This window comes from Sceloporus occidentalis, unplaced genomic scaffold (assembly GCF_023333645.1).
Source record: "Sceloporus occidentalis isolate IW3139 unplaced genomic scaffold, rSceOcc1.0.p SCAF_3, whole genome shotgun sequence".
Taxonomy (NCBI): Eukaryota; Metazoa; Chordata; class Lepidosauria; order Squamata; family Phrynosomatidae; genus Sceloporus; species Sceloporus occidentalis.
The window spans coordinates 94,340,896-94,366,085 of record NW_028316983.1 but is presented as its reverse complement, the minus strand read 5'-3'; the positions used below and the strand labels follow the sequence as shown (position 1 = coordinate 94,366,085).

Genomic DNA, 25,190 nt, shown 5'->3' with positions numbered 1-25,190 from the left:
ACCTATGCAGAGAACTGGACGGGGGAGTATGTCCCTGTTATTTCTGCTGGACCTCTCAGTGGCTTTTGATACCATTGACCATTGTATACTTCTGGGCTGCCTCTCTGGGATGGGGCTTGGAGGTACTTTTTACAGTGGCTCTGTTCCTTCCTGGAGGGGTGAACTCAGAAGATGGTGCTGGGGCACTCCTGCTCGACCCCCTGGCTATTGACCTGTGGGGTCCCTCAGGATTCTGTATTGTCTCTTACACTGTTTAACATACACATGAAACTGCTGGGACAGGTCATCCTGAGTTTTGGGATGAAATGTCATCAATATGCAGATGACACCCAACTCTATTACTACTTTCCACCTCAAACCAAGGAGGCTGTCCTGGTTTTAAACCAGCGACTGTCATCAGTAATGGACTGGATGAGGGCAAACAAACTGAAACTTATTCCAGACAAGACAGAGATGCTCCTGGTGAGATGGAAAGCAGATCAGGGAATGGGATCCAGCCTGTGTTAAATGGGCTTACATTCCCCATGAAGACACAGGTTCACAGGTTCTGAGTACTCTTGGACTCAGCTCTGGACCTGGAGGCCCAAGTCTCTGCAGTGACCAAACTTATGTGTCAGCTACACCCATTCCTTGAAATGTCGGATCTGACCTTGGTGGTACATACCTTGGTTACATCCCATTTGGACTACTGTAACACACTCTACTTGGGGTTGCCTTTGAAGTGTTTGAAAACTTCAGCTGGTGTAAAGAGCTGCAGCCAGGCTACTGACAGGGGCAGGTTACAGAGACCACACAATGCCCCTCTTGAAACAGTTCCACTGGCTGCCAGTTTGTTTTTGGACATAATTCAAAGTGCTGGTTATGACCTATAAAGCCTCATATAGCTCAGATCCAGGCTATCCGGCAGACTGTATCTCCCTGTATGAACCAGCCTGGGCTCTGTGATCCTCAGGAGTGGCTCTTCTCTCCATCCCACCACGATCACAAGCATGGTTGGTGGGGACATGAGAGAGGGCCTTTTCTGCGGCTGCCCCTAGACTGTGAAACTGCCTTCCCAGGGAGACCAGAAATAGCCCCTTCCACCCGTAGGCTAAGATCTACCTGTTTAGACAGGCAGTTAAAACAGAAAGTTTTTAAAGGATGGGCTGGGGTGTTGTATTGTTTTAAAATATTTTTAACATTTCTAATTTTTTAATTGTATTTTATTCTTTTAACATGTAACTTGCTTTAATATTGTAATAATTTAATTCTATTGTAATGTACTATTTTTGTACCCTTTTTATGATACTGTTTTTTAAGTTGTGAGCCACCCTGAGTCCCAGTTTTAGTGAAAGGGTGGGGTATAAATAAATAATGAAGATGATGACGACGATGTCATGCTGTCCCCACTTGCCTCTCTGTCCATCACTTCTGTACCTTTCAAGTTCACTTCCAAAGGCAGTTTGTTAAACTCAACCCCCTTTGCATTTAAGAACATAAGAGGAGCCATGCTGGATCACACCAACATTCTATCTCATTGGTATTTTGTTCACATAGTGGCCAATAGGTAGTCTCCAGGAAGCCCAAAAGCATGATACACATGCAACAGGACTCTCCTGCCTACGTTCCAAACAACTGGCATGAAAAGGCATATGCGGATAAGTCATGATTAGCACCTACTGACATGCCCCAAGCTCTATGAATTTGTCCAATAACTTTTTAAAATAATAAAAGTTGGCAGTCATTGTAACATCTTATTGAATTATATTGTTGGAGAGTCTCTGAACATGTTTTTTCCAGCTATGATCAACCTTCCCATCCCTTCATTAAACTCCTTTGTTAATTTTAGTAATCTGTCTACAGATTTCTCCTTGATATCACCTTGCTGTGCTTTATACATTCCAATAAAAACCAATATGGCCTTAGATTTACCTGCATTTGACTTCATATCAGTACACATCTGTGGGAGATTGACCCTAGCAGCTGTTATAAGTTTGTTTCCAACACAGCAATTTTATCCTTCTTCTGAGGATAATTACGCAACTTGGAGGATATTCAAAAAACCCTGTGTCAAATATATAACTCCTGCCTCTTTTCTCCAGATACCTTTCAGTTAGAGCAACCACAGTTTTATCTTGCTACTTCACTGTTTATCTGCCTATTTGACCTTTCAAAAGAGAAAAATCCTGGAGGGGTGGGAGGACCAAGTATAGTCCACTGATTCTGCTCTGTTCTTTGCTCTTCCATTTGTTTGACTCCTAATGTTCTCCTTCAGTATCTCTTGCCACCTGTCTAGAAGAAATATGGAGAAGCAGCATTTGTTCAACAACCATAGTTTTTCATAAGTAAATGTTAACATTACTTATGCAGCAGAGTTGTTATCCTCTCCAGCTTCTATATTATATCACATATAAATTATTGAATTATGTGAAATTTCCTGGATCACAAGGGTGCTACTCCATCTCAATCCTGCTGCAGTTGAGGTGATGCTATGGAGGTCTCCATGTGATCTCCTTTCCTCTACATCATCAAAACCATCAATATATTATTCCATTGCTTCTGAATGTATGTATGCTCTACTCTAAATGCAACCAACAGCAAAGGCACCCCTAGATTGCCACAATATCCTAAAAGCAATGCAAAAATTCAAACACATCAAAGGCACTCCCTTCCCCCACAAATCCACCCAACTCTCTGAATAACATTAAAGGCAACACATTCTTCAGGCAAACTACAGATCTTTGCATCTATAACAGATTTTTTTTAAAGCTTTTAATATACCAGTTCCCATGGTAACTTAAGATGAACAGATTGTTTGCAGGCTTGAAAAGATTTCTGTTAACCATCTTTTAACATTCCAGGGCATGGACTGTTTAAAAAAAATCCTGATGATATATTTATAACATTACTTCATCTTGACTGTCCCTGAGGATATATATATCTGTTATAAATATTTGTGAAAAATAAACACTTGTGAAATCTAGAGAGCTTTACCTTTACATATGCCTAAAATCATTGCAGCTGCAATGGAACACAACCAAAAAGGCTTAGAAGATGTGTATGTATGGCTACAGACCAAAAGACTGTGCAACAGACTTCCATGTACAGTGTGGCTTCTAAGCACTTTACTTGACACTTGGGGGGATTTTGAGAAAGGCATCCAGTGCATGCCAAGAAGGTGTGGTCTGAAAAGCAAGCCTAAATCTGGGCACAAAAACATATATTTGTATGTATTACTGGGCTTTGGGTAATCAAAATCTAGAATGTCTGTCTCTATGTACTAGTACTTTTACCACATAGTATATGTTTACAAGATCATGCATTCTATGAAATGCAAACATCTGTTATGGTATATACTCTTTATAGTTTACCACACATGCCCCCATTCTTGACACGATTACACTAATGAAGGAAAGTACATATATATTGATTTGAGCAGAGCTATAGAATACAGTTTAAGAAAGAAAGAAAGAAAGAAAGAGACAACAAAAACAAAAACAAAAGTTCTGCTATAGTGAAGTGAAGGAGAGGGAGGAGTAGATATTGACACTACATGACTACATAATCCCAGAACTGCTGTGGGAGTAACTTAATTCATCTGAAGACTAGCACTATACCCTCACTATTGGGATCTTATTGATGAGTGTTTCCATCAACAGCAAGGTGTAGGCTAATCATATTTCAAAGAAAAAGGAGTAAACAGAGGAAGATGGTGTTGTGTGATAGTATGGCTAAAGGTGCTATTATCTAACTTGTATGGCAATTTAAATGCCATGTGTGATAAAGTCATCTGAAGACTAGCACTATACTGAGGGGTAGGGGTCTTGAGCCATGGGTTCCAGATCCTGTACCTTGTTTCCTGTAGCACCCCTATCCTGGATCCACAGGAGCCCAGGCACACCTTAGGTTTAGGTTTAGGAGAAAAGGTGCTTTCTAAACTACCAAAAAGTCAGCTGAGTCTCCAGCCTGAACAAGAATGGCTAAATCTCCACACTAATCAGAATACCTCTGCAGCGAAGCCAGGTATGCTACTAGTCTGAGTAACTTGTCTTGACTGGAGGGTTTCATTTATTAGTCTGCATCCTTTTCTTGAATGCTCCTTGGACTTTACCCCAGCCTGCCTTTGATCCCACATTGGGCTCTGACCTCATTAGTGATCCTTGGAAACTGGCTTTGCCTTTCTCTAAACTAGCTTCTGGCTGCCTGTTGGTTATCTGAGAGCTCTGGTTTCCAGCTGTCTCTGCCCATGTTCTATTCCCTTTCTGTCTACACTTGAACTGGATCCCAGCTACAGCCCATTCTGGGGCTAAGCCAAGACTGCTGTCACTGGCCAAGAGAAATAGCTCATGACATGGCAGGATCCTATTTAAGCCTTCAGTGAACTTTTTCATTATCAATTCTGTTGTATCCTTCTCTGGAAGGATTCCGTCAGTGAAAGATGATTTATACATTCAAAAGTCTTTGAAGAAGAAAAGCCTACTTCCATTGCCTGTGATGAAAACACCATCCAATCAATTTAGTTCTATAGCTTAGTCTAATACGTAGAATACACACGTAACTTGTATGGAGTTATGTTGGCTCTCAATTGATGATAAGTTGCATCATGCCATGTGCTTTGATTCAACATTTTTAGAACGGTCTTCCAGGATATCATGCATCCTGTCAGTCAAAATATGTTTCACACTATTTAAAGGAATATTATATTATAGAGTATCCAAAGACTGTAGGTTGGCGAACAATCTGTATTTAGACAAAATTCAAATGAAAATTATTTTAACTTCATTGATGTCTTTTGTACTTCATGGCTTTTATAACTACTACCTCTTGTCATTTCTTTTTCTATATTTAGAAAAACAGTTATGTTTTTAGATTGTAAAGGAAATGTTCTCATCTTTAAGTCTCATCTTTATTCTTCAGTAATCTACTTTTCAGTAACCATAGCACGACATTAATACATCTTTCTGTCTATGTATTACTTTCCCCTAAAAACTTATCTTTCATGCTTCCTTTAGGAAGACAAAATGGAGCTAGGGTTTCTTTGAAGAATGTTCCTAGGGAATAATACATTTTAATCAACAATTTATTTTTTTCTATCTAGCAGTGTGAAATACTCAGTAGGAATCCTTCATTTCTCTTTTTCGATCTTTTCCTTTATGTATTGCCTTTTAAAAAAAGTAATCTTGGACATTCTTGAATATCAACCCTTATGTTTTCTTTAGGCGCGCGCGCACACACACACACACACACACACACACCAAGTCCTGTATTGCCTGTGTTTTAGAGAATATGTTCGACTACATTATAGCCTTTAACCTCCTCTTACTTACTGGAGTCCCACTCTCTCCTTAAACTGCAGATTTATTTCTAAAAATGAGAAATCTGACACAATACTAGTCATGCAGAGGGCTTCTCACATGCCTAGGTCTGGCAGGATGTGCATTTGGGATGGAATTGATATATGCATTCAAAAATAATCCTTCTGAACTAATGCAGGAGGAAGAAACTAAATCCATACTTGAATGTGCATTTCAGGGCACATTATGATGTATATCAGTTTATGCCTGTGGTGCTTGGTCTGGCATGGGACATGCATGCAGCAATCCAGATATCTATGTCCATCTCCTTTGATGCATCAGAGTGGCTGGCTGTATTTACTCTAAAGGTTAGGATTACAGAATTCAGCTTAGGTAGCTCAATGTGGAAAAATACTTCTAAGCGCACTGAAGATATTCCTGAAATACTGTATTAGTCACCTTTACTCCAACTAAATAGTAAACAATAACACCATTGACATTTATTATTATTATTATTATTATTATTATTATTATTATTATTAATTTCTTACCCACCTCTCCCCATGGATCAAGGCAGGGAACAACAACAATTAACAGACAAACAACATCAGCTAAAATGATGTCAGTTAAAACAAACATCCATTTAAAAGGACAAATAAGACACATATTGAAACAATCCACATTTAAAATTCATCATTTAAAATTCAGAATTGAAAAATCATCTGGATAAGCCTGCTGGAAGAGCCTGGTCTTTAATGCTCTTTTAAATTCAGGCAATGTATTCAGCTATCAAATCTATTCCGGCAGATCATTCTATAGTCTAGGGCCAACTGAAGAAAATTTCCTGATGTTACTTAGAATTTGGACTGTAATTGTAACCTGTGACTTCCTATCTCATATTCAAACCCTGGAAAAAAGCAATAGTATATGCGCACATGGGTGTAAAAAAAAAAAAAGAAAATTAAAAGGCTTAAGATTTTGTAACATAGAAGCAAAACATATCAGCAGTTTGGAGCAGCCTCTGGCTGCTTCAGCCCTGGTCAGCCCCAATTGTCCTGGGACCTCAGTGACTGAATGCTGTGATCCCAACGCAGGCAACTGCTGTAGTCCTCAATGGGCTGCCAGCAAGGAGCTTCTTTTTGATGCTCCTTTTCTGACTGGCTTTGGGCTGCCTTAGGGGGCTTCAGAATAGCATCCGGCCACATCGGAGGCATGAGCCATCTGCACACCTTGCCCCCAAGGTGGCCAGAAGCCACATTTTTTGGCCCATCTATTTTGGGCCTTAGCTGACTTTTAGGTGAAAACCAGTTTTGCACAAACTGAAGGTAAACTTGTTCAACAGATCCCCCCCCCCTTCTTTCCAATCTCCCTACACACCTTGAAAATTTCTCCAGGACGTAAGGAGAAGCTACTGAAAACTGTGGTCTGTGAAGCCGCAACAGAAGGAAGGAATGTTGGGCAGAGTGAGCAAGGTTCCTGATTTGGACATTTCATGTAGATGGCAGAGGAGAAGGAAAAAAACAAGTGTGTCTAATGCTTGCTCAGTGTTAAATTTCACCCTAGTGTTTAAATAAGATCAGCAACCCAAAAGAAAATCTTCACTCCACAAGGAAGGATAATATCCCAAGAAGGCCTACTACAAAATAGCTTTTTATACCCCACACTTAGCGCGGGAATAAAAGCCAGTGCAATAAAATCATAGAGTTGGAAGAGACTGCAAGGGCCATCCAGTCCAACCCCCTGCTATGCAGGAACTCTCAATCAAAGTATCCCCAACAGATGGCCATCCAGCCTCCATTTAAAGACCTCCAAGGAAGGAGACTCCACTACACTCCGAGGGACATGGTTTCCCGACCCTTCACTATTTTAGTCGCCCTCTTTTGGACACGCTCCAGTTTCTCAATGTCCTTTTTGAATTGTGGTGCCCAGAAGAGGGCATAGTATTCCAGGTGAGGCCTGACCAAAGCAGAATAGAGTGGCACTATTACTTCCCTTGATCTAGACACTATACTTCTATTGATGCAGCTTAAAATTGCATTGGAGTGAGTGCATTTCTGCTAAATTTTGCTCCTTGAACCTAAGGTCACTTGATTCAGTTTCCTACACTGTGCAATGTTGAAAATAGACACCTTAAAGGAGTCCTCTTGCATGACTATCATCAATGTTATTACAAGCAGTGTGCACTCTGAACATGCTGTACTGCCAGTTTTTCCACAGTAGTAGTCTTCCTACTTCTCAGTAGACCTGCATAAATGCAATTTTTGTACTGTTCTGCTTCTTACTTTTACTTCTGAGCAGACATGCTACAAAAGGTATAATTTAGGGTGGCCTTATAAATTCTCTTAGTACTTGCTGCTGTGTTCCAAATACGTACTTCTTTTCTGTGTGGCTCTAAGGTATCATTTTCACATTTCTACATACTTAGTTTTGCAGGTATACATTCTGCCTCATTTTCCAACAGACGGTTGTTTTTGTTTTCAACATTTTGTGCATTACTTGACTAAGAAAGAAATGCATGGAATCAAGCTGTTAGTTTCACTAAAGTTACAGGACTAAAAATGGCTCCTATATTGGGATTTGTGCACTTCTGTGCTTTAAGTTCTATGCCAAAAATCCTAGAGTAATTAGTACATGCTCAAAGGTGGAATTATTTTAAGTTGTCTTTCCAGGGCCCCAGTCACCTCAATTAATCCAGGTGTTCATCCCAACACCCCCATTTTATGCCCAAATGATAACTGTTGTCCCCAGAAGCCTCTTGGGGTGTAATTTGCTATCCCTGAGACACTTTTAGGTCTTCAAAAGTTTTCTATAGACTTATTTGAGGCCACTGGTAAATTTACATATAATAAGATGTAAAGACTTGGTTCACAGTATTTAGAAGCTTATTTGAAAGATACTGTGTATAGGTTTAGAGACCACATCTAAAAAAAAAAGGATGGATCTGTAATTAGAAGCATATATTGTGTCCCTTTCTTGTAGACTGGCACAATACTAGATTGCCACCCTGAGGGAAAGTTTCCAGTTGAGTTAATATACATAAATAATTTTGTAGGATTTGGTGACTACCACTCAATGTTTATTGTGAACATCTCAGGGGAAATCATATCTTCTCCAGGAGCCTTGACACTTTGGAGTGAGGAAATCAGATTTTTCCCTATATCAGCAGGAGACACAGGTGGACATTCAGGAAATTTATCTGAACTCTGGGTCATAATATGCTGTATTGTTGCTCACAAAGATGTGCCTTATAAGAGAAGCCTCTCTGTATCAAATTCTAGAATTTGGTTTCCTTGCCTTCAGGCAGAGCCAGACCCAAAGATCTCCAGTTGTTATAAAACAAGCTTTTTCCCCCTAAGAAAGCTTCTATTGTCTCTCTACTGTTGTTTTAGAAAAGAAGTGGCATTAGCAGTGCCTATATGTTTCATCTGCCTTGTTTTCTCAACTCCTTTTCTTGGACTTGCATTCTCTACCTAACCAGGACTGAAGGACCACAGATATTTTTCCTGGCATGGCAGCAACCACATAAGGTCTAAAAGCATTAATTATGTCCTGATAAATCTCCCTGATATTGCAAGACCCCACAAGAGCATATTGAAATTTCTCTGTTCCTAGCATCTGCCTGAGGTAGGCATCAAGTGTAAGAGACTGTTAAAGCCATTTTTCACTTTCCAAGTGGTCTGACATTTTAAGATCTGTCAGAGCCCCAGAGTGAGTTTCTTGAAATCTGAGGGACAGCCTAAGAGGAAAGTGAAGACTTTCAGTTTAATCGTCAATTTCAAATGACTGTACATAAGGAATAATAGCATCTGACCCTAAGATATAATCAACCATATTGGCCTCTTTGTCAGTTAAATATGGTCTAAATAAGTATAGTTAAGGCTGATGAGATGAAAATTACAAATTAAAGAGACAAGAGCTTGACCATTCTTATTAATTCTTTTTAAAAGGCTTTAAAAAACAGGTAGAGGGGCAAATCATAAATCACATACAGGTCATGCTTCTGGGGGTGTCCTTTCCAGTGGGGATGTGTGTGAAATTTTGAGTAGAGGGGACTGGAGACAGGGGTGCACTTGAGATACTGGGATTTTCTGCAGCCCACAAGCCACAATTTGATCACACCTGGTTTGAACAGTGTGGCTTTACCATGTGCAGCTTTTTATGCAACAGAAGTACAAGTGACCATTTCTGTTGGTGGTGACAGCACACACTACATATTTGTACTGTGTCTTATATATAAAGGAGAAAATTTCTAAGGTAACAACAGAAGTGTGCTGTGAATACATAATGCATTGTAGCTCCAACAAAATTAACTTTCCATCAAATAATACAATCCCCCAAAGGAAATATTTCTCAGTGGATGAAAATGGCACAAAAAGCCAAGTTGCTGTATAACAGCTTCCTGAAGATGTATTTTAGAATTATAAATTTTACTGACTTGAGGTCTTTCTTCTGGTTCAGGAGACTTATGCAGGGAGACAGGTTTTTAAAACCTTTTCCCCTCCAGTGATTTTCTGCTAAAAATCTCTCTCCTTCCTTTAGCTGTTTTCTTCCCCAGGAAGATAAAGGTATACAGACTGATGTGTATTTCCCTGTATTGAAGAAAAATAGCTTGTGCATGTGAATGTGTGTTGTGCATAGCAAAAACCTCCCACAGGGAAATATATATCTTCTGAGGCAGAGTGCAATCTCGGTGTATGTTTTTTAAGTAAAATAACACTTCTTAGAAAATATGACCCAATTTGCATGTTCCAAAATATCTGAGTAAATGATTCTTTCATGCACCTTTCTGATGGAATTCTTCTCTCTTGTTAAAGGCAAAAGTTGCAGTTTTCTGAAAGAGTGTCATAGGAAGAACTCATGATGGGTGTTTTAAGGGACAAAACAGTAACCATGACAGTGTAAATTCAAGAGGTATTTATTTTTAATGATAGTTTCCCCTCCAAAGAAGGAAGTCATGAGGCTTAGGTCCATTTTGACAGTTACAGATTCTTATCTCTTACCAGATTAAATGAACCCGAAATATGCAGCTGGTTACATCCGACTGTTATTCCTACACAGACCAGAAAATTGCCAGGTTGGCAGTAAAAGGGTTTTGTTGTCTATGTGGGGGAGAAGAAGCTTGACAGAGAAGGAGCATCTGTCCCAGCTTTATGCAGCTTATTGATAAAAACTAATTATAAACGTCTCAAAGCTAGCTGGAATCTCTAAAGGAGGTACTGATCCAATAAAGATGCTCTCCATTCTGACGTTTTACAACAAGACATTCTGCTTTCCTTGGGGAGGGAGGAGAAAATATTGCTTCTTAGATATTGCTCCACATGACTTTCAGAGACCCCCCCCCCCCTTTCCTTGCCTTGCCATGGTTCATACCCTACATGCCCCAGCTTTCTGTGTGGTATTTTCCAAGCCTAGGGAGGCTGCTCACTGCCTGCAAGATTATTTACTTATATTTTTTCCAAGCAAAGAAAAAGTTTTTTTTAAAAAAAATCAAAAATGCTTACTGCAGAGATGGAGAAAGTCATTTTGTGCCCTGTGCATCCAGTTTGTTTTTTTAAGAGCTATATCTTCTAGGAAGCATGAGGGACATTTTTGCTATGTTTGGGGGAAGATGCTGTGCCATTCTAGGCACAGAATAGAACTTTTTAAAAATAGGAAGTGAATAGAAATGTGGGACAGAAATGTGGGCACCCGATTTATTCGGCTCAGTAGGAGAAAGTGTGGAAGAAGAGAATTAAATATTCAGTTTCACAAAACTGAAAAAGAACATTTCTATAAAATGTTCTATCATTAGTACATGACACCAGAAAAAATTTCTATGATATATAAAAAAAACTGATAACAAGCGTTGGAAGTGAGTTGATACTTTGGGAATTTTCTTCCACTGGTGGACTTGCACAATGGCTAACAGATATTGGAAAAGAGTAAACGAAATTACAAGTTCTATTCTAAATGTAAATATACAAACGTCAGCAGGATGCTACCTATTAGAAATCTTTGATGAAAAAACAGAAAATAAATACAGTAAAATATTACATTACTTAATAACTACAGCTAGAATGACTTATGCTCCAAAATGGAAGGCTAAAGATATCCCTAAGGAAGAAGAGCAGTTTCTAAAATTATATGAAACTATAGAATTGGATAAACTAACCCAGTTGTTAAAGGAAAAGCTAGGAGATTTAATTTATGATGAATGGAAATCTGTTTTAAAAAAATTTCAAAAGATGTAGGATCCGATATCAATTATAAATTTCCCAACATAGATAGTAATATAAGATGATCAGTTAGATTAAAAATGAAATTTCTGATGTAAAAGATTTGGATGATCAAAAGATATGAATACTGGGTAAATTTTTAAAGTGGTAGATTAGGAAGTCTTGAATAATTAAAGAAAGAACCAGAGAAGGCAAGGGAGGAAGTCAAGGTGTGAATGGTAAAGTAATGTGAAGTGAAGTGTAGGAAAGTAGATGAAGGTCTGAGCAAAGTGAAGAAAGGTAAGGAGGATGTGGGAATGAAGGAGAAGAAGACAATGACATAATGAGGAGGTAGAAGGATGAATGAGAAATGTGCAAGAAAGATAGAAGTGTAGGGAGTACTAGAAGGTATCTGCATTGGAAGAGAGAGTTGATAAAGATGAAGAAGACATAGATGGCTTAGGAAGGGTTTGAAAAGGAGGTAATTTGAAGATGAATTGTGGATGTGACTGTATGTAATTTTCTCTTTTCTAGCTGAAAGATATAGTTTATATGTAACTGGAGGATTGGATAATTTGATGTTAAGTATTTGATATGAATTGTGTGATATTTATAGAGATAACTGCATGTATGGTGTATGTATGGTAGGTTTTATATATGTGAAATTTCCTTATTTTAATAAAGATATTTAAAAACAAAAAGGGAAGTGAACATAAGTGTCCCCCATGTCTTCTAGAGGGCCTTTGCAGACATTGGGGGCAAAAAAAAAAAAAAAGATATCTATTTTGGGTGAGAGTTTGTTTTTCTGAGAGCCAGTGCAGCCACCTAACTTTTGACAGTTGCCCATCCCAAGTGTACTAGCTGAGATGATGCATGGTTGGACAAAACTGGACAACAGTTAAAATTGGGAGAGGGGAGTATGGGCCAGTTATGTCTTTTAAAAACCCTTGCATTTCTTTTTTTGCACAATAAAAACTAGAGTAAACTCAAATGTCCCCTGAGAATGTAAGAAAATGGAAGTACTTTAAGCTTAAAAGCTTGCTTACAATACCTGAGAATATTTTGAGGGTGACAAAAGCTTAATGCTTCATTGACTTTTTTTTCTGACACATGCAGTCTTCGAACTGTGAACTTCTCCCAAGCACTTCTCTGCTGTGAATATCAAGTAAGGAGAAGATGTGTATCTAGGTATCAGTGTGTCATATGGAGCTGAAAGTAGATAAAGTGCCTGTCAGAGAAATGGGGCCAGAAGGGTTAGGTTTCCAAGCAACCATATGCAGCTAGGAATCAAGAGCTAGCACATATTTTGCAGAACACTTTGATAGCCTGCTGGAGGTATCCATGAGTTAAACTCATGATGTTTTGAAAGATCAGTGAATGGTCTAAAGGTCAGAAATGTCTAGTCTATGAATGATTCCTAAACTGAACTGAAAGATGCAGGTTTATCTCCCACTAAGACTGCATCCACATTGCAGAAATAATCCAGTTTGACATCACTTACGACCATGGTTTAATACTATGGAATTCAGAAATTGTAGTTTGGTTAGACATTTAGCCTTCTCTGTCACAGAGTTCTGGTGCCACAATAAACTACAATTCCCAGAATTCCATAGTACTGAGCTATGACAGTTAAAATTGTGTCAAACTGGATTATTTCTGCAGTGCGGATGCACCCTAAGTCTGGGCAGTGGAGCAAAGCCTCTCTGAAAGAATTAGGGCCCAGGTTTATGATCAGCAAGATGTCTGCATAGGTTGAGCCTGCTGAGCAACTACCAATCTGAATGTTCTAGTTTATAGCCATTATTGCATTTGCATAATAGTGTCCTCTATATATTTTTCTTTCCTTGACATATCAATTTTATGCAGAAACAATTTTATAATGTTTCACTTATTATTTTGTCACTGCCTTCATGGTATTCACACTGTTAACTGCTTTAGCTGATGGTACTATTATTATTCACAGTGTTCTGTGTGTCTATTGTTTTGTAAAAGCACACATGCAAATAATGTATACAAAATTCACAATGATCTGCTTGCCAGTCTTGAGGCACTTCTCACCTTTTAAAAATCTTAGAGTCCCTTACTGCAATGTAGAGCACAATTTTAGGGTTATTGATAGTACACTGCATGTTCTTGTTGAAAGGCAACCAGCTTAGAGATCCCTTGAAAGACTTCCAAACTAAAAGCATCCACAGATTGAACAAATGATTAAAGCAACCTCCTACATAGAGAGGACAACACATTTTTCATGGCTTACTGGACAGCCATTAATTGTAGTCCCTTGAAAGGTCACAGAGAAACTGAATGAATGATTTGAAGGGCATCCGAAGTCCTTCTGGATAATGATTTGACATTAATGGCTTATATAATTTTCCCTGAAATGTACATCAGACAAATGTGTTCTGTTTAGAGAAGAGATCCCATACATTACAACTACCACATAAGCAGGGCTCCCCATATCTACTTAGCAGACAATCAGTGGTAACAGTCCACTCTCAGGCAAACATCTCAGACCTCCATGATTGCAGAGAAAGACTGTAGGTTTTTGCTTTCTATAGACTTTGCAAAAGCAGAAGACACAGATAATGTTACAAATGGGAGATGGATCACAACTTAATGGTAAAACCATTCAGAAAACCTCCTTGGTTGGAACACCTCAGAATACCCTCAGAAAGGCTGCTACTTTATAGTATTTTGGGGTGGTGGAGTGGGCTTAGATTAAAAAAAATCACATAAGCATTTTAGATACATTTAGATAATATTGGCTGGCTTTCTGAACATGTGGCTTTTAATTACTTCATTTGGGTTTTTTAAATATTTATGTTTTGATTTATTCTTATGAAGAAAAATATACATACATACATACATACATACAGCTTTCTTACAAAGAAGAATGTGTGGACTGATTTATTCATTCTTATAAAAAAACATTAAGAATTTGACTGAAGAGCAAGATATAACATAGTCCCTGCCCCCAAGCCCTCTACAACCTGTGTAAAAGACTCCACAGAAGTCCTTCACATCAGGCTTATGTGACTTAGCCTAAACTGGTACAAACTGAGTATCCCTTATCAGAAATGCCTGGGAGCAGAAGTGTTCTGGATTCTGGAATATTTGCATATGAATAATAAGGTATATTGGAGATGTGACCCAAGTCTAAACACAAAATCCATTTATGTTTTATTTACACCTTATACACATACCCTCAAGCTATTTTGCTACTTTCCTCTCCCCATTACTAAAAGCACAGGGAAAAGATGAGACTGTGAGAGAAATTCATGGTATTTCTTTTTGTGCTCCAGAGTCCAGTACATAATGAACACATGCTTGCCTTTCATAGAAGACAGCTTGGAGTATGTTTTCCTTTGTTCTTGGCTTTGTAGAAGACAAAAAAGACATAGCATGTGCCATTTCAATCTGTACAGCATTTCTGGGTGGCAGTTTTGATAGAAGGAATGGCTCTGCATAGTAGAGCCTTAACTGGTAAAAGATGAGTATCCCTTATCCAAAATGCCTGAACACAAAATCCATTTATATTTTATTTACACTGTATACCCATAACCTGAAGGTAATTTCATACAATATTTTAAAATAGTTTGGGGCATGAAACAAAATTTGTGTACACTGAATTGTCAGAATGCATAAAGGTCACTGTCTCAGCCACCCATGAAAATGGCTTTTTTGTTGAGAATTTTGGAATTCCAGATAAGGGAGACTCAACCTATACTAACTGCCCCCCTCCTTCTCTGTCTCTCACTGTACTAGGAACACTGGCCACTCTATCTGCTTCCCTAGTGGCCTGCAATATAGGGCAGCTAGGTCCATAATGGCTATGGGCAGCCTCAATGTGCCTGTTTCACAAAACAAAAATCTAGGTCTTGTACTGATGCAGAAGACTTCTAGCACATCCATTTCTGAAATCCTTCTAGATGGAATCCTTTTACCTCCCCTGCCCCCCTTTCTGTCTTTGGCTGTTAACCTGGGGTTTTGAGCACACCCAGCCACTGGACATTCTCAGTAGTCCCCCAGCTAGGAACAGAGGGATCTTATGAGCATGCCCAACTCCCAGTAATTCTCAAACAGCAATGGTGAAATTGGTGACTGAGGAAGGGACTGCAGAAGAAGAAGGTCCAAACTACACTTGCCTGCTACAGGAGTGGTTTAGGAGGGACCTGGAGCAAATACACCAACTATTGATAATTTAGTCCTGGGGGATATTGGAAGAGGGGTTGTTCAAAACGATAGGAAACTGTTCAACCCACTCTAAATAAAGTATACTATACTTCACTTTTCTCATAAATAAATGAAGGCATAGTAAACAGATTTTTTTCAATGCCCTGAAGGGTAATGATAGATGTGAAAGCAACGTATTTATATGCCCATTCTTAAGAATTGTTTCCCAAATACACTCTTGCTATCAAACCACAGCAATTTCTTAAATGAATGTAAAGCCCAATACATAAAGCTGAATACTAACAAAACAACAGATCAAAAGTTAGGCTTTGAGGCTTTAACAAGTTTTCCACCATTAACAAAGCTTTTTATTCTCTGAAGCCAGTAATTGGGCACAGCTCTAGTAATTTCATGTTCTCACCCACTGATTATTGACCTTGCACTGTTCAAAACTAAAATTACAGTCTGAAGATTTAGCAACTTGTTTCAGTTTGATGTTAACACATTTGTTTGAAGAGTAGAAAAATCTATGCTGCTTCCTGTTTTCACTACCAAACAATAGCAATAACAATAGGAAGCACATTTCTATACCAATTATCAGTGAACATAAGCACTCCCTAAGCAGTTTACAATGTGTAGCCTAATTGCCCCCAACAAGCTGGGTACTCATTTTAGCAACCTCAGAAGGATGCATCCAACTGCAAACAAGAGGAATTTTAAAGGATCTACTGTTGAAAAACCCAACGTCTAGACATCTGGGTTAATGAGAAAGAGCAGGTGAATACTTGAAAAAGTCATACAATTGTGAGTAGTGTCAGTTGGCATTTTAAGGAGAAAAGAGCAACCCTGGAGATGAGAACATGCAGGAGTCTGAATGCAAGAATTAAGGAAGAAAGCAAATTTTAAAGAGGAATATTGCGGAAGAAATCTAACAACGATCTTAACTGAAGGAAAAGCCTGCTTGTATTTAATTTACATCAGTTGGAATAGTTTTTGGGGAGTAGTGCAATATGTCCTTAATGGACCTCAGAATAAATGTTGTTGTTGTTGTTGTTGTTACCTACTGGGGATGTTACTGTGGAGGGGGACCCACAGACTGTTCTGATACAAACTGACAAGAAAGCTCTTCCGTACAGGATATGAGGTTCAAATGAAACACAAGCAAATAAAAGAGAAGAAAACACAGTGGCTGAAGGGGGAAAATCTTGCTTAAGGAGTATGTTCACACATTCAAAAATTAATTGGATAATTCTGAGTACAGATCTATATATAATGAGATGTTTGCTCAAAATTAAAACTAATTTCAGTGTAGTGCTATTGAAGCCGCCAAACAAATCATTTTGGATTATATCTGTGTGTGCTTCACATTAAACTTATCTTGCTATTTACTATCAGAAGAGGAAGGGATAACTCACAACTATCTAGGAGCAAGTGTAATCTGCAATAAAATGTTGCAGCAGGGAAGGCTTCCAGGGTTCAGATTTTACAAGAGACTCCATTCCATCCCTCTGCATCCTTTATTGATTATTTTTGGACAGAAGATGTTGCTTCCAGGAGCCGCCTTCCTGCCCTCATTTTTGGTACTTCTGCAATCCTTGTGAAATCCCTGAGCCTGCTGATACCTTCCACTTGTTCCAGTAGTGCAATTTTGGTTACTTAAGAATCAGAACTTGCACCATGATGTTGACAAAGGAGAGAATGATGACAAGACAGACTTATCTGCCATGACTTCTAGTGCTATTCTATGCACACAGAAGCAAGTATTCCTGAACTGATTGGGATTCAGGTAAATATATCTAGGATTAAAGCCTGAATGAGACTGTTTGCAATGCTTTGCAGATTTTTTTTTAAATGACTGTTACGGAGAAACATTTAATGTGAACCTGCTTTCAGTACTGTTGATAGTACTCCCCCCCCCCCCCCGATACTAAAACAATTTGTGTAATACAAATTTGAAATTTCTCTGGAAATGAAGGAAGCCTACAACTGAAAAAGATAGACAAGAAGGTAACACCTAGGCACCAATAGTATGTTTAGCCTGGACCAAAAAAAAAAAAATCCAAGAATTGCCATAAAAGCCATCTTTAAAAATCTTAATGGCTTTTATGGAGAAGGAACAAGCTTATTTTCTGCTGCTTCAGAGAACAGGAATGAAGCCAATGGATTAAAGTTACAAGAAAAAAGATTTCAGATTAACATCAGGAGCATCATCTGTAACGCACACAACTACGTTTTATGGATGACAGCACCCTGGGCCTATTTATCCCACTGCTGCCACCAATGTATGTGACGTCCAGCCACAAGTCTCTCCTCTGATGGACAACACCACTCTGTCTACTGTTTGGGTAGCAAAGTTTGATTGTAAAACACCGGCCACATATTTCTTAAATAATAACAAAAGTTTATTGTAAAGCAAGAAAGTAAACTGTAACTTGGTTTCAAAGTTGTTACTGTTGACTTCTTACTTTAGACTTGGTTATTTAGTTACAAGTTGCTATTTGACTCTTAATATTATCTCAGCCACAAAGGCACTATTATCTTTCAGAATACAAACTGACCAAACTCTTATTTCAGAGTCCAGCTTATACCTAACACCGTCCCACTTATCAGACCTTTCCGTGGTCTATCAACAACTCTAATCTGTTCCCTCAGGAACTCCCGGAACACACCCCTCTCTCAGGCTTAACTGTTCCCCTACAACTCTCAGAATCCTCACCCTCAGAATTCTCAACCCTAACTGATGTTTTTAAACCAAAACTGGATGCCTACCTGCCATAGATGCTTTTGTTGGGAACTCCTGCCCTGGTAGGGGTTGGACTAAAAGACCCTTGGAATGCTTCATTTGATTCTATCCCAGAAGCCTTTAGATATGTCTTGAATAATTAAATGCAATTACATGGGGGGTAAAGAAAAACATTATCTCAAGTGTAGTGGAAGCACACTGAACAGAAATTTTCTGTGTTTCATTTGCATTTGTCTTGAGACAGAGAATGTCTGTGTCCAAGCTATTTTCACAACACTCAGAACAACTTCTTTCCCCCCTTGAACTGAGATGTTTCATTAAAAATATTTGCCTGTAGCGACAAGTACTGACCAAGAAAATCCCATAATATAGTCATATTGATCTTAGAAAAAAAAAGGAAGAGAAAGCAATTGACTTAAAAAATAGTTAATAAACTTATTAAACGAGACATTCATTTTACTCTGTTTAAACCATTACCTGGTCTTCAAAGTCGAAATCATTATCAGCAAGATCTCTGGTATCAACAATGAGATTAAGGTCAAGTTCACGTGGCCCTAAAAGAGTAAAGGAACATGAATTAAAACTAATAGGTTTCACTCTATGTCTCTGTTTGTGTGCGCACACTGCCATCCAAGGGAAGCATTTTTGCCTACATATTCCCCAGAGGGATGTTTTAAAAGATGGAAAGCATATTTCTGTTCATTCTTTCAGGTTAGCAGTCATCTCCAAAACTGAAAATGATTGAACCCAAAAGACAGAGAAAGTACAGGGAGGAGGAAGAGGAGTGTTTCTATAATTACTGAAAGGAATGTGAATAGTTGTGGATGGTCCTATATGACAAAAATTCTAATTTTAAACAAGCACTGAGTCATATTCAAACAGTCCTTTAGTTATGAATCCCAGTGAAAGCTTTTGCTCCCTAACAGTGTACGGCTGCAGCATCATATCATAAAGGGTGCGCCTACACTGTAGAAATAGTGCAGTTTGACACCACTTTAAGTGCTGTAGCTCCATCCTATGGCAGTTAAAGTGATGTCAACTGCATTACTTCTACAGTGTAGATGCACCCTTCAGTGACAGTTAGGTCCATTGAACCTTGAGAGAATTGCATCGGAGGAGGCAGGTGTAGGCTTATACTTTGTGGCCTGTATTCAATGAACTCACAGCACTACAAATCCTATGGTATTGTAGGATTGTATTGTATCCAGCAAACACTGTACACTTTCAGAGTCAGTGCCAGGGCACAACACAGTTGCACAACTGTTTATGCAGTCCACCACATCAGATTTTCACTTTGCTAGCATGATTAACAGTGTGGATTTGGATGTAAGTCTACTATGGTTATACTCCTGAGCACAATAGCTTGCACTGCAAGACAGGTGAAATCAGGCACACCAATCAAGTATTCCAAAGATATTAAAAGCAGCTATTGCCACTTTGTATTGTACAAGAGTACAATACAAAGCACTCTAAAGCCAGACTTCTGAGCAGGTTGCCCAAATAGAATTTTACCAAAATGTCTAGCAACAAAAATACAGCATTTTTCATTTTGAGTTGAGTTTCAGACAGCTGCATAATAATAAAAGGATATGGAACTGCTATTTCCCAAATTACGTCACTCTCTTGAGCTTGATATTTTGAAGGAGGCACTGCAACAATCCTGGTTTAAAAGAACTGTTATAGCGCAATTGGACTGTAATAGTGTTATTTTTAAAAAAAGGTAGGAGGAAATTTAACAGAATATCTAGCTACAGTAGTTGAAATAATTTCACCTGTTTTATATACACTTACATAACAAGCATATTTTTAATTTGTCCATTATAATGGGTATTTGAATATTTTGCAGTGACTCAGCTCTTGGAGGGGGAAAATGCACTGTATTCTACTACTGGGGTGAAGATATGTGGGTTAAGAAAGAACACATTCCTATTGGGGTATACTAGAAAAGAGTAGTAGAAATCTGAATCCAGAATAGATTATCCCAAATTTGGAAGTATGGACTAAATGTAATGTTAACTTCAGCTAGAGAAAACCTGTTGAAACCAATGGGACTTAGGCAAATGATGACAAACCATGCCATTCACTTAAATATTTGATGAGACTATCACCGGATTCAGCTGTGTGGTTCTACTGCTCTTGGCAACTCAGATGTTAGCACCTTAGTACAAAAAAGTTTTTCACATCAGGTTGGACTGACATCCTGAATGGACAAGGGAACCTACAAAATGTTTCTAACTTATGTTGTAATCTCTCATATCTGATTTAAAAAAATGTTATTGGAGATGTTAGGAATGAGAATGAGAAAGAGACATTAGGTAAGTGGGAAGGAGGGAAAACAAAGGAGTTGGGGAAGGAGTATAAGAAGGAAAAGGAAAATGTGTTGTGTGGTATGTGGGTATAGGTAGATATTAAAAATTGGAAAAGAAATATATTAATACTGGTATGTCAACATGTATGGGTCAGTGTATTTTGTTTGTTTTAATATAAATCGAATAAAATATAAATTAAAAATCTACTGGAAAAAATGTGAGTTCAACAAAAGTTGAATGTTGTAATGCTATCATATCTGAATTTTGCTCAGTCTTTTTGAATAACTTCTCATAGCTGCTTCTGGAGGTGTAGGATAGAAAGGGGAGGTGAGGAAGATAATTTTGGATTTGAGAGACTTTATACAGTTTTTCAGACATTAAATGTTTCTGCAGTTTCTGTAACACTTAAGATATTGTATTGTCAGGGGCTGGAATATATATTCAAATATATATGGATGATGTGTGCCATTCTGCATTAGGGTGAAGAGCAAAACATGTGTTTGATAGTGTATGTGTGTTTATACAGTGGACCTTCCACATCTGCTGGGATTAGTGGCATAAGGCTCCCATGAAAATTGGGGGGGGGGGGGGGCAAATGAAAAACTACTCTTTTTTCACCTGAGAGAACTGATTTCTAGGAATCTCTAGGTCCTGCATCACATTTCTATGGCCAACAATGGTAGAGGTTGACCACAGAATTGCACTGGAAGACCTACAAATGCCTAAAGAAGTGTTTTCTCGATACATCTCTAGTCCTCCAGTGTGACTCTATAGTCAACCCCTGGCAGAGTTGTGCTGGAGGACCTAGAGATTCCTAGGGAGAACATAATAATCAAATCCATGAATAATCAAATCCTGAAATGTCAAATCCACAAATGTGGAGGGCCAACTGTATATGCATATCTACAGTGACAAAGCAAATGCATTTAGTTATTGTTATTCATATTTTTATTTTTTTCATTTGAGCTTTCTGCTAGAAGTAGAGCTCAATGGCTAATAAGCACAATTAAAACAAATACATATTGTGTCTGGTCTCATTATTTCATGGTTGGCCAACAATCAGGTGCAGTAGCCATGTTGTTAACACCTAAAGGAAATATGTTTCTGATTTCAAGACACATGCAACGAAGCAGGAAAACTAAATGTGGGTAGCTATTGCCACTGTTAAATCTAGTTGCATGTTGTGGCTGCAATTCTTACCTTACTCTTCCTTAGTTAAGAAGAAGTCCAGTTGACAGACTGAGATAACACAATCTCATGCTAGCTCATTCAATCACATGCTTTCTTATTCAGACTGTATGTGCATTTTATAACTGGAGTGCTTCAAATTACTATCACAAAAAGTTAAGCAAAACCAAGAGTTTTATAGGCCATTCCTTTTAAAAAGCCTTTTCATTTGCCTGTCAATATTATCCAGAAGAAAATAGTTCCAAATGTAGTGAAGCACAAAAAGTTGCTCTTTAGCATTTCCATTGGTTTCAAAGGAGAACAGTACATATCTTTGAAAGAAGGGGCACAATAGAATTGTGATTCAAAGTGAAAAGCAGAGGCTCTACCAGTAAATGCATCCATAGCCTCAGGAATGTTATTCTCTAGGTAGGATATCTTTCAATACTGATTCTTCTTTCTATTTATTAAGAACTGATTTAAATTTTTTTCCTTCAAAGGAAAAGAAGGCATAAAGAGTAATTTCAAGAAGAATGGTTTGCATAAGATATGTCATTTTTATTTCTTCTTCTATGCTTGTGAATCCTTATGTTGTTATATTGTTAAATTTACTGATTGTGTTGATAAACTGCCTTTCCTCCTGTTTCATTAAAGCGGTGTATAGGGCTCTGTTCCTCTCCGTTTTATTCTTAGAACAACACCATGAGGTAGGTCAAGCTGACAGAAAGTCACCCAATATTTTTTGCTTCACTCTGCCTCCTCCCACAACTTGGTTCCAAAAACAGAACCCCACCTGGGAGTAAAACACACACATACAGCCAGCCTCAGCGAAATGGCGGGTTGCTGAGGGGAAAACAGGAAGCATGCAAAAAATGAACCATTCCTATTTCACAATCATCCTTCCTCTGCAAGTCTTTTCAGATTCACCTTGAAAAACACAGAAGAATGCAACATTTGCTGACATTACAAGAATTTCTGTCTACAGCAAGGAGAGTTTAATTTTGTGAAGTTGAAAGCTTTCATGACCAGCATCCATAGTTTTTTTTTTATTTTTCGGGCTATGTGGCCATGTTCCAGAAGAGTTTATTCCTGACGTTTCGTCAGCATCTGAAGATGGCAGCCACAGATGTGGTGAAACATGAGGAATAAAATCTTCTAGAACATGGCCACATAGCCCAAAAAACCCACAAAAAATTATAGAGTTTAATTATTTTCCCGTAGACCACAACAACATTTTGTGTGTGTAGTTTACTCTGGTTCCCATGGAAGTAGAGTTTTCAACTCTATCTAATTTGTCCATGGTGAATCAGAAACAATATCATAATCTGTGAGAGCAACTCTCACACTGATATGTATTTTTCATTTATGAGATATGATTTGATGAGATCCATAGAAAGTTTCTAAGCTATCTGTTATTTGAACAAAGCATGCTAGAAAAAGGGTTTTGAAATTAAGGATCAAGCAAAATAGTTTCTTAAGATAAAATGATTAAGGACTGGGTTTGGAATGAAAAACAAACTGTTTCATTTTCATCCTCAGGTATTTCTAACAGAAAAAAACCTACTGAATCCTTCAAGTGCAAAAATTTATATCAAGCTGTTGCCCTTAGCAACAACCTTATTATTACATGGTAGGCAGCAACAATGAATAAGAATATTTTGTTGTCTATGGAACCTGGAAATAGTTCTTTTTAATTTCAATTTTCTGCCTATTAGTTACTGGAGTGTAAGTTGCAATGACTGTTGCAGGAATAGGTCAAAGTCTGACATGCTATATACAGATTGTGTTGGATACACAGAGGAGATACACTGAAAGGAGAAATTACATAGGAAGTGGAAGTGACCGTGAAGAGTGATTTAAAATGCTACTTTGCCAAAGTCTTTGAGTAAACAAACAAAAATTGTGACTCTTCATCCTTTCATTCAGGTTTTGAAAATTTTATCCATTCTAACATTTTTTTAAAAAAATATGATCAAGGATTTTACTGTTATCTGCTTTCCCATATTTAGAGATAGATAGATAGATGATAGATAGATAGATAGATAGATAGATAGATAGATAGATAGAAGCACAAAAAAGAAGGTAGGGGATGAAACAATAGCTGACCACCTTCTGGAACAGCTTTTAATTACTTTCTTTCACATTCCACATTTCACATTTCACATTTCAGGTTTACAAAACTGAATACCAGTCCGGCCATGCATATTCAAATTTCAATACAGTTGGCTCTGGTTCTCCACCTTGAGATCTGCAAGAGAGACTCTTGTCTCAGATGCACCATCTTCACAGACATATCTTGTGGGCATGTGAGACAGGTCCTTATCAGTGGCAGCCCCTAGGCTCTGGAACTCCCTTCCTAGGGAGATTGTCTTTCCATTGGTAGGCAAAGACTTTTTCATTCCAAAAAATGTTTGAGAACTGAAAGTTCTTGAAGGAAGGACTTTCAATTGTACTTTTTTTTTAAAAAAAAAAAAATCTGTTTTCAATCATCTTTAATTGTAATTGCTACAACAACAACAAATTTTAACATCCTTAGAGCTTGAAGATTTGTAATATTCTGGAACAAAAATTGAGCCTGTTTTGCAAAACAACACACAAACAATTTAAATCTCACCTGCTACAGATTCCTGGGGAGGAAATAGTTTGCTGTCAACTGCCATGCTTATGTCATGGAATACTTCTTCTTCATCTCTGTCGGCATCAAACTGATAACAAAAGAGAGGACAATCAGACATCAGGAGACACAAACAATATTTATGTAAATAGCAAATGTCACTGAAGCATGACACTGAGGACTTTTATTCCAATATTAACTATCTGTAGATTAATATATTGATTTTTCAAATATACATGCTGAAATATTATTACTATTTATATTTGTAACATGTCCTGTCTACAGGTCACTATAGGTGACAATCGCATACTCTAGTATTATGTGATTTTATTCTTACACCAATACTATGAGGTAGGTTAGGTTGTGAGACAATAAATGTACAAAATTGGGACCATGTATAAAGCGTCAAATATTCCCTCATTCTTACCTGCACTAAACCCTTCCTTTGTCACCTTCCATTATAATGAATATTTATGGATGATTCCACACATTTATTTTTTGTGCTTTGAAACTAATTAAATAATTGTTTAGCCGTTCTCTTGATGAGGCTAAATGCTGGTTAGTGGCACTCACCATCAGAGCTTGAACATAACTAGTTAATTTTGACTAGTTGCAGTGCCTTCCAGAAGTATTCCCTGCCCCCTGGACTTTCCCACATTTTGTTGTGTTACAGCCTGGAAATGGAGTGGATATAACGGTTATTATTACCACATGATG

At 38.0% G+C, this 25,190-nt stretch overlaps 1 protein-coding gene across 2 annotated transcripts in view; it reads right to left on the bottom strand.

The window, feature by feature from the left end:
* The window catches only part of LOC149316437 (adenylate kinase isoenzyme 5-like), a 122,954-nt gene that overhangs the window by 39,981 nt on the left and 57,783 nt on the right, over positions 1-25,190 (bottom strand). For both annotated transcript variants that reach the window (XM_089515476.1, XM_089515477.1), the window contains 2 exons: positions 24,474-24,564; positions 18,861-18,937 (listed from right to left, as the gene is read on the bottom strand). In XM_089515476.1, coding sequence (XP_089371602.1) covers positions 18,861-18,937; positions 24,474-24,564 — 168 coding nt within the window. The remainder of the gene's footprint in view (positions 1-18,860; positions 18,938-24,473; positions 24,565-25,190) is intronic.